The 10,410-nt window shown below is 41.1% G+C and overlaps 1 protein-coding gene across 1 annotated transcript in view; it reads left to right on the forward strand.

The window, feature by feature from the left end:
- The window catches only part of WDR27 (WD repeat domain 27), a 184,157-nt gene extending 176,540 nt beyond the window's left edge, over positions 1-7,617 (forward strand). The window contains exon 25 of the mRNA XM_074988667.1: positions 6,585-7,617. Coding sequence (XP_074844768.1) covers positions 6,585-6,632 — 48 coding nt within the window. The 3' untranslated portion in view covers positions 6,633-7,617. The remainder of the gene's footprint in view (positions 1-6,584) is intronic.
- Positions 7,618-10,410: the final 2,793 nt, after the last annotated feature.

A 10,410-nucleotide genomic window follows, 5' to 3' on the forward strand; every position in this document is an offset into this window, starting at 1 on the left:
CGATGTGTGCTACTTTGGCATGTAGACATTCCCTCGCAGCGCCTATTTCGATGTGGTGCTGCGCAACGTCGATGTTGAACTTCGACGTTGCCAGCCCTGGAGGACATGTAGATGTTATTCATCAAAATAGCCTATTTCGATGTCGCTACATCGAAATAAGCTACTTCGATGTAGGCTTCACGTGTAGACGTAGCTTAGGTGAGCCTAACAGACCTCTCCGGCATTAAAATCTGTGGATTTGTAAGATCTAGCTTGAAAGTTGTCTGCAGATTTCTGAACAAGTGAAATGTTTGTCTACAGAAGAGTATATCTTGGCAGCACTGCTCGAGTCATATTTCAAAGGCAGAACTGAATACATACTTCACATTCATCCAGCACAGACATTAATCACTCACAGGATATCCTTTGAAATAAAGTACTACAGGCAATGTCATCTTCTTTTCATTTACTCTCCCGCGCCTCTTCCCATTTACAGCCCTAATATTTAATAAATAATACTGTGTACCGCACATTCATATTGTTCCTCTGATCACTTTCATTACCACAATGATGGACACTACATAAGACTCTGTAAAGACTACACTAGAATTGTAAGTATACAAAGGTGATGTGCATATCTAAACTTGTGCACAAACTATGCACAGGAAATTACTACTTCAGAAACAAAAATGTGGTCACTTCTAAAGAGAACTGCCACAATTTTTTAGGAGCTCTGATTAGGTCTATGCAGCAATTTAATACAGGAAGTGAATAATTATTGATCTATATGAAGCTTCAGGGATGATTTAGGGAGACATAACATACTAGATCCCTAGATGATGTAAATCAGTGCAGCTCAGTTGAAATCAATGGAGCCCCGCCAATGTACACCAGCTAAGTACTTGGCTATTGTTCTTATCCAAGGTTAGAATGTGTGATTCCTTTTCACTGTTTTATCATGGAGAGGATGAATTAGGGAAGTGAGTTTTATCTTTTCACAGAGTTCAAGAATTAGGGATTACTCAGTGAAATGAATAGGCAACTGGGTTAAAACAAACAAATGAAATAACTGGGTTCAAAAAGCATTATGGAATATAGGTCCATCTCTGGCTAATAGCTAAGATGGTCAGATAGGCAATTTCTATGCCCTGGATGCCCCTATAGGAATAGCTACACTTCACATAAACACTTGCGGCTGGCTTGTGTTAGCTGATGCGGTCTCTCAGGGGTTGGGCTGCAGGGCTGTTTAATGGTGGTGGGGATGTTCAGGCTCAGCCTGGAGCGAGAGAGAGAAAGTTTGCAATGAGTAAATAATCTGGATGAAAGCAATTTTAAATAACTTCAAAAGTACACTGTATCTCCCTAATTGCTAGCACACCCAACAAGCATGTCAGGTGTGAAATATCACAAATGAAATTTATATTTTGCATGCCTTCATCTAAAGTCAAAACATCCAGAGCTTTCTAAAGCCACAATCCTCTAACTCATAACTCCTTTGTTGATGTGGTATCACTATGGAAGAGAATTTCTCAAAACCAAAAATGTGAGCTTTCTTTGCAAATTGCATGCTATACTAGGAAGAATCCCAGAAAAATTCTTTGAGACTTACAATAATGGCATGCTCACTTTAATTTCTTTCCAAATTAAAAGACAGTTAATATCCTTGTGGTCCATCTTTAGCTTTCCTTTCTTTAATACGACCCCTCCATTATAGCCCATCCGGTCTTCTGTCAATATCTTCGCTTATTGTACTTCAGCCTAGCCACTATAACCAAATAAGCTGAGGACAGTTATGTTTAAGGAAGGTGTTTGTCTCTAGGTTAAGAAAGAGATCAAATGCCTTTTCATTAAACTACCTGTTTTGTGTAGTTGTAAATCCAAGTGATGATTCCTGTTTATCTGCTGTAGCTCTTCAAGTTCTTTCATGTAAACATTTTTGCTGAAAAAGGACATGTTCTGTACAAATGATATTTAGAATGGTTTTAATGTAAATTTAAATATACTGTGAATACAAAGAAATGTATCCTTAATGTTCAGCGGAGGGAGTGATCTAGCTCTTTTGAGTGGTGAAGCCCCTGGATGCACAAAATTTGCACCACAACCCTGCACCTACTCCCAGCAAATGAGGTTGATGAACTCAGAAGATTAGCAATGGAGTCTTGCAAGATGCAGAGATGCCATGGGCATGGGGAAGACGGGGAAGAGGGAATGCGGAACGGGTATTGGGGGGTCATTGGGAGGAAAGAAATTAATAGGCACTTCTGGCCTGTTGTAATGGTGGGAGGAAGTGAGAGATATTGAATAGCTGTGTCCCTTAGCTGCTTCTGATTTTTTTTCCTTGATCCTAGTATTGTCATACACAGGCCAATTTTTTAGGTTTCATAGAATAATTTGTGTAACTTAAAAATAATGGTAATTTCCATGAACCAGCCTGAAAACAGGAAATGGCAAAAATCTCACAAGAAATCGTTCTTTTGTGATTTCTGGAACAAGATAATGTTTAACTCAGCAAGTAGGTGGCTACTACAGTTATAGAACTACCTAAATCAAACAAGAAAATATTGCAGACTCAAGAACTTTGGATGAGTTACAACTAATCATGTGGACTTCTGAGTGCCTACCTGAACTAAGCCTCTAAACACGCAGTAGGTTCCTGCTTCATTGCTCTTAAGAAGAGCTGTCTCGACAGACTTGGATGCTGAAATGCTCTGTTTATCAACAGTCCTGGAAGGAAATGCAGAGAGCAACTGTTCAGGATTAAAATAAATTGTCTCAGGCTATCTCTATACTAGATATAGAAGTTGAAGTCTGTGAATCTACAAAGCTCTACAGCTACAGTAGCCCCTTCCTTTCGGAAGGGGCATGTTAATGAACAAGTTGGGAAGATGCTAATGAGGCACTGTCATGAATATGTAGCACCTCATTAGCATAATGGCAGCCATGCACAATTAGAAAGCACCACTCGTGTAGCCAGGGGCCTTTTGAAGGGACCCCCTGGACCTCGAGAGCCCGTTCTTCCTAATACCAAATAGGCCACCATTATGCTAATCAGGCACTGTATATTCATGACAGCGCCTCGTTAGCATCTTCCCAACTCGCTCATTACCATGCCCCTTCTGAAAGGAAGGGGATAGTGTAGGTGCGGCTGACAAGAGGCACAGTGGATAGGGTCATATCGTAATAAGTGCCCTTTGCCAAGCCACTGACTGTCCTGTGGGAGGAAAGTGTAGAGGAGAAGCAACTGAAAGAGTCAAAGGGGAAAACAGAGGACCATCAAGAGGCCAGGATGCTGAACACCTGGCTTCTCTGCAGAAGCTTCTTTGGCCAGTGGCTTCTTTTGATGCTTTTTGCCACCTAAACTGTCTGCCCATTACACCCCCTAAAGCCAGTGGTGGCTCTGGGAAAAGCCATACACAGCAGTAGAGATGAAGCGGCAACTATTCACCCAGGGGAGCAGCAGAAGTTGAGAAAGGCCTTTTTAAATCTACTGCCAATGTAGTGGGCTGAGAGTGGTGAAAGGACAGAGCTATTTAAGAGCTTGAGAATGGTATCGGTAAAGAGATGAGGCAGTGTTGTTATGTCTATGGGAATTTTTAATGAATGATTTAGAGTAGAGAATGGAAAGAGGAGATGTCTAAGTTGTGTCGGAAGGGGCACATTACAGTTAGGCTGTGTCTATACTAGCAAGTTGTTTTTGAAAGAGAGGGGGCTCTTTTGAAAGAGCCCATGGAGTGTCTACACACAAAAAGCATTCTTTCGAAAGTAGATCGAAAGAATATGGCTGTTCTTTGAAAATCACTCTTCCTTTCTTGTTTCACGAATATTGCCCCCTTTCGAAATCTTCTTTCAAAAGAAAACGTGTGGACGCTCTGCAGGGCCCTTCTTTTGAAAGAACGGTCTTCATTTTTGATCCCTGGACCATTGTTTCAAAAGAGAGGGGGCTGTGTGGATGCCCTCTTTCAAAAGAGCATGTCACTCTTCTTATCCACTTTTTTGTGTGTGGATGCACTCTTGTGAAAAAAGTTCTTTCAGAAGAGATCTTCCTGAAGAGCTTCTTTCAATATGTCTCTGTAGTGTAGACGTAGCCTTAGTGTTTGGGGATGTATAAATAACATTACATCCCTGAGCACAAGCTTCCTCTCACCACTTTGGTTCTGATCCCAATGCACTAACTGTAAGTACAAGGAGAGTTGAGTCTCCATAACCATTCCATCCTTGGCCTGTTTGCTGAGAGTGCTGCTGGGGTTGCCAATTGTGAAATGGACCCATGTCTACACTGGCAACTGGAGTAAGGCCACCAGACTCAGTTTACATAGGATGCAGTAAAGAGGGCATCTTTTGCTGTCTTCCAACCTGGATTGGATTCAAACCAGTAAGCAGTGTCTCTAGATCCCGTTTCCTGTCCCTGTGCCAACCACTTGTGCTAATGCACACCAGCTGAGTGGAAATGCTGTTTAAAGTGCAAGTTTTGCAGTAGTTGGGGAAAATGAATTGTTTTATGAGAATTAACCAGATTTCAATTAAATGTGACTCATGAATGTAGACTCCTAATTTCGCTCCAACCATGTGCATTCTTTTTCCAGACCCATAAAAATCTGTCAGCTACTGGCTCAATTTTGGCATCTCTGTCGTAAATAGTTTTGCATTTTTAGCCATTGTTTATGGAATTATAAGGATTACATGGTGTGGGAAGTGATGGGGGTGGGAAGCGGAGTGCACACATGGAAACATAATTTTCTTGTTGACATACGGAAATGCCTGCAGAAGCTTAGACAAAGCAGTACTTTTTCATCTAAATTGCAAAAAAATTAGCCCCACTGGGGAATTTTGAGAACTACTTCACATGCTGGGATTAAATTCTCCATCACTGGCTTGTCGCATCCTTCAATAATGGAATGTTAAAGTGGAAAGCAACTCAGATGGATAGCAGCTTCCACCTACAGGTTTTTGGGTTTTGTTTTGTTTTTTCAGATCCGCTTTTGCAAGTGAATCATACTGCTGCATAAGTAAACATCAGTGTTGATGGAAGGAAACTGTTGGAATTAAAAAAAATAAATAAATGTAACCTCCAAAGCTGTGTGGCTTTTGTCAGTGAAAGGAGAGCAGGTTTATAGAAAGAATATAATCACTTTCAAACAGTAATCAGTCCTGCCAATTCAGTTACATCCTGAAAAATTACTCTAAAATTGCATGGTGGAGCTTCCTGTTTATTGTCTTTGAATAATTCAATATCAAGCTCTGTCAGATTGATTTTCTTTTTCTAAGCGCTGGCCTTGAGAATGAAACTGGATCCTTTTGGGTTCATGCATCATCATCAGTAATAACGATTCTTCAGTTAGATTCTGTTCTGCTGAACAGCTAACTTAATTCTGTTTCCAGTTCCCTGAGCTGAGTTAGTTCTGTAGAGCTGACAAGAGTAAATTAAAATAAAAACATATATTACTGTCCTACATTGTACAGCACTAAACTGTTATCAAATGCATTATCATAGCACCTAGGATCCCATTGTTTCTCGTGCTAGACTCACAGAACAAAATGATATTCCCTGCCCTAAAGAGCTTACAATCAATGTGTAAGACAAGAAATAACAGCTGGCTACAGACAGATTGAGAACACTGAGACGTATTGGTCAGCATCATAGGCAGGGTATACATGTGTGTACCTGAAAACATTATGAGATCCCTGTCCTGAAGATTTTACAATTTGTGTTCAGTGTATTACAACATGGAAGGCTAAGAGTATAAGGAGGTTTTATTATTGCTCTGGTTTTATTATAAGTGAGTGGATGATATTGAGGAACAAATATGATAGAGAGGTCTTAATGCACACCATTAAAGGTATCTTTTTTAAGAACTTGGTTCCTTTTTCAATATTCTTTCATGCAGAAGAAATCCTTATACTGCTCTGAACACCAGTGAAAATTAGTTCATATGCAGAACACATTTGTTCATATATATGTTGCAATGAGTAGTGAGTGCTTTCCTTTGTCATTTGTTACAGCTTTTTCATTCACCCACCACTTTTAATATTTCATACCCATACTGCCTACCTCTTTGATTTTCTGCATGTTTATACTCGCAGTTTGTATTGGGGGTAGCCATGTTTGTCTGTATGTGCAAAAACAACAAGAAGTCATGTAGCACCTTATAGACTAACAGATATATTAGAGCACAAGCTTCAGTGGGCAAAGAGCCACTTCATCACATGCATCTGATGAAGCAGGTCTTTGCCCACGAAAGCTTATGCTCCATTAAATCTGTTCGTCTATAAGGTGCCACAGGACTTCGTGGTGTTTTTATCCATATTATTCAATTTTCCAACTATTTATGTGGTAACTGATTTTGTACCAATCCTGAAAAATCGAATTGGGGAAAAAATCTAAATAAAAATGAAATGTTCAGGCGAGATTGGATGAATTAAACCTTACGCGTTGGATTAATTAAGCCCTTAAACTGCTTTAATATGAATTCTGAACCTCAAGATATCAGAGTAGCATTAAATACTATTTAAAATAATTCAGTTCATGTCAGTGCCCATCTAAGCAAACTTTGTTCCCTTAAAAGAACTCCATTGCAACCATATGTTCTTTTCTTTTCCAACTACAGCTCACCACAGCCACCTTGGATGGCAAACTCCAGTTGTTTCTACCTTGATGCTTGCCTGCCTGTGGAACGGTGGCCCCGTTGCTCTGGAAATAAGAGCATGCTTAGAGAAAAGCTATTGGTAACTGGGCAAACTGCCAAATATTCCCTCTTAAACTACAGTTTTTAAGATGATGTAAATTCGTCAAATTGTGCTTGAAACATTACTAATCTCAAGTAATAAGAAGGACAAAATATGGTGTGGTACAGCTCCACTCATTCAGGTCCCAATCCAATCCAGCAAAGGCCTAAGGGCTGACATCAGTGGGGCTACTCAAACTGGAAATTAGGCATCTGCTGTAGTGCTTTGTGGGCTTGTGGTCTCTTGTCTGTCGATTGATGACACAGTTAAAATAGAAAATGATCTGGTTTTAAACCTAGAATTGCTGCCTATAACAAAAATTGAAATGATCCAAAAAAAAAAGATTGCCCCCAGAAGGCTTATGGAAGTAACCTGGGTATAGCAGAATGTGGTGCTTCTTACTCAGACAGCCCATTTTATTGCATTGTTACCAGTTGTACTTCACTCTGTTAAACTCTTAGGGATGGGGGAAGGATTTTTATGTCATAAGTTTTGCCTTTACAACGCTAACTTGATGCTTTCATTTGGAAATTTACTTGTTTACTTTTATTGTCATAGTAGGGGTATGCCTCATTTCTAGAAACAGAACATTTGAAAAGTGTTAACATAGAAAATTAGTTGAGGGAGAAAGCTGTGGAGGACTTTTTGTGCCATTTCTCTCCATCTTTGCCCTAATCTGATGTTGGATATTGTTTTGAATAATAAAGCTGGTGTTCTAATCATTCATCATCGCTACTTAAAAAAAATGGGGGATATCTAAGACTGCGGGTTTATGTTGTGTGATGCTGAGACAACTCTACCCTTTTATAACTGTGATGCCAAACCAAAGTTATCAGGACAAAGGCTCATTAAGTTTTACAAAACACCTTTACTCTTGTCAGCTCACCTGTCTTGGCCAATTACCAACAGCTCATCTTGATTCTCAGCTCTCTTCCTGCCTTCTCAGAAGGAGCCATAAAGGAAAAAAAACCTGGGATTTCTATTTTGCTTGTACAGATTAATAAAAGTCAGCAATATGACAGATGCACCTTTTTACAGTGGTCTTTTCCAATGCCAAAAGAGAATCGAATTTACAGGTGAATACCCGCTTGGTTACAGCTATACAAAATGAACATGAGAAGGTTGATGTTTTAGTGACACAAAAGTCAAGACATTCATTTCAGGTTTCTAGAGTCCATTAATTCTGTGCCCTTGCACATAAGCTTTAGCTGCTCCTTGCAGAGCTAAACCATCACTCATTATAGACTAGATTCTGACGCCCTTACTTTCTCACGTAGTCTCATTGAAGTCAGTAGGACTCTTTGTGGCTTATAGCACTGTTCATCATGGCTGTGTCTAGGTTGCCGAGAACTTTCAGCAAAAGATACAGAAATTACACACCGCATTTGCATAGCTCTTGCCGACAGTTCTGCAGGGAGAGGCTTTCCTGATATTTGGCCCAGCAACACGGTTCCAAATGTTGGGAAAAACCTTCCTGTCAAGACATCTCTTCTGCCTCATGGAACCAGGAAGACAGGGCTGTCGGCAGAACCCTCCCAGTGCAGCGGACTCCTGTCAGGAGATGTTTTCAGAGAACTATCCCCAGTGGTTCCAAGATCTCTCTCTTGAATGACTATAACTAAATTAGTCCCCATCACTTTGGGGCTCACATTATATGTGCAATTATAACATAGGCTGGTGGACCCAATCACCAGCCTAGGACAAGCAATCTGCTATGCCCATTCCCATTTATATCCCTTTCCTCAGTTTCTTCTTCAACACACAAATACAAGGAAATGCGGAATAATAAAAAAAAGCAACAGTCCTGTTCTGGACAGAAATTGTAGCTTAGGGGGCTCATCCTTCGCCAGCTTGTCCTCTTGTAGGCCTCTGCTGCAGCCAAAGAAGAACACACTCTTTGTTCTCTTTGGAGTTGTGGGCTTCACTTATAGCCCTCAGCTGGAAATCTGACCCCACCACTAGATACAGACAGCTGTTACATATGCAACAATTCACACAGTAGGCCAGGGCAGTGGTTTTCAACCAGTGTGCTGTGGCACAGCGGTGTGCCATGAGAACTGTCCAAGTGTGCTGTGAAATATCCTCACTTTCCCCTTGCTGTGTCTTTGCACGGCCACTGCAGGCAGGGAGGAAATTAAAAACCCTGCACTAGCTGGGGCTCAAGCAGCAAGGCTATCTGAGTCCCAGCTGGTGCGTGGTTCATCAATTCCCTCTTCCCCCGGGGTGGCTCTTTGCAGCGAGCCGCCCTGCGGGAAAATGCTAACCCCGCAGGACCCCATTCACTCTGGGAGGCAGCTGAAGTGCTGCTTCCCGGCCTGAACAAGCTGGCAGGGAACCCATCCCCACTCCCTGCTGTGGCAAGGAATAAGAAGTGAGGGTCGGAGCCTGTTGGAGCTGGGGGATGGTTTAAATGCCGCATCCTGGCTTCAACGGGCTGGCAGGGAGGGGAGCTTGCTTTCCATGTTTACTCATTTACTTAACATCCCTAGCATGGCGTTGAGCAGATTTTGAAAATGTGTCTGTGCTCGCTGTCTAAGAAGGTGTATTCTGTGATGGATTTGACAGATTAATGCTGTTTAGCTTGTATGCACTGCTACATTGCAAACCTCTCAGGTAAGATTGTGAACATAGCAAATGTAAGTAAATGTGATTTTTATGAGCAATTGATTCAGCTGGAAAAGTGGATGTGCCGTGCAATTGCCTGTCTCACTGAAGTATGCTGTGTTTCTGAACAGGTTGGGAACCACTGGGCTAAAGTCACTCCAGGCTCATTAACCAGGGTCCTAGCTGTGGAATTTCAAGGAAGGGATGAAATTCCATTGACATGAAATAGCTACAATCTCACCTTTACTGGAAGAGCCATAACTCGCCAGTGCAGCTGGGAACACTGGTTCCTCCATGTTGGAAGACTGTGTGGCCAGGGCAGGCGAGGTGTGTTCTAATTTGCTGGCTTGTCTAGGTAGAACTTCTTCAGAGCTCTGCTGGAATTTAAAACTGACTCACCTACTAAATACTGTAAGTGTGGGCTTCTTCATTACCTAGGACATCTAGCAGATCTACAAGTCCTCAGTGACCCGGTGCCTTCCTGCACGAACTTTATTGAATCCAGTAGAAAACAGCTAAATGGTTACCAGAATGTTTTTCATATGGGCGAAGCAATTATTTCCCCCTCCTGTCCCCATTCCCAGAAATGGTAGGACTATTTTGGTTGAAATGTACTAAAACTACTTCAGTCTGAGCAGATATCCAGCTTCCAAAGTTTCAGCCCACACAATTGAAGCTGGGTAAATGTATAAACTCTTGAAAACTAGGTCTTTATAATAGGGTGTTTCAATCAACATTAATAATAGGCAGCACTAGCAGCTCCGCTTGTAATATTTTATTTAAAATGTTGAAAATCACTAGGATACCCTCCTTGGCTGCACAATTATTTTCTGATTCTCTCAAGAAAATAGCAATTACAGCCTTGTTCTCTGGCATATGTGAGTACAAGTTTTATACAAAATACAACACAGTCTAAAACACGTAACCCCCATCCTTCAGAATTTCAGCTCACTGCATGCTGACAAGATTATGTAAAGATTAGGGATTGGAAGGTTCTTAAACCAGACAGTGAAAATGTTAGTTTAAATAGAACCAAATAGTTTGAGTTGTTCCCTCTCAAAGCCAGACTCCTTTAGTGAGCTTTAGATGTAGACAATTTAAAAT

Source organism: Carettochelys insculpta, chromosome 3, assembly GCF_033958435.1.
Source record: "Carettochelys insculpta isolate YL-2023 chromosome 3, ASM3395843v1, whole genome shotgun sequence".
Taxonomy (NCBI): Eukaryota; Metazoa; Chordata; order Testudines; family Carettochelyidae; genus Carettochelys; species Carettochelys insculpta.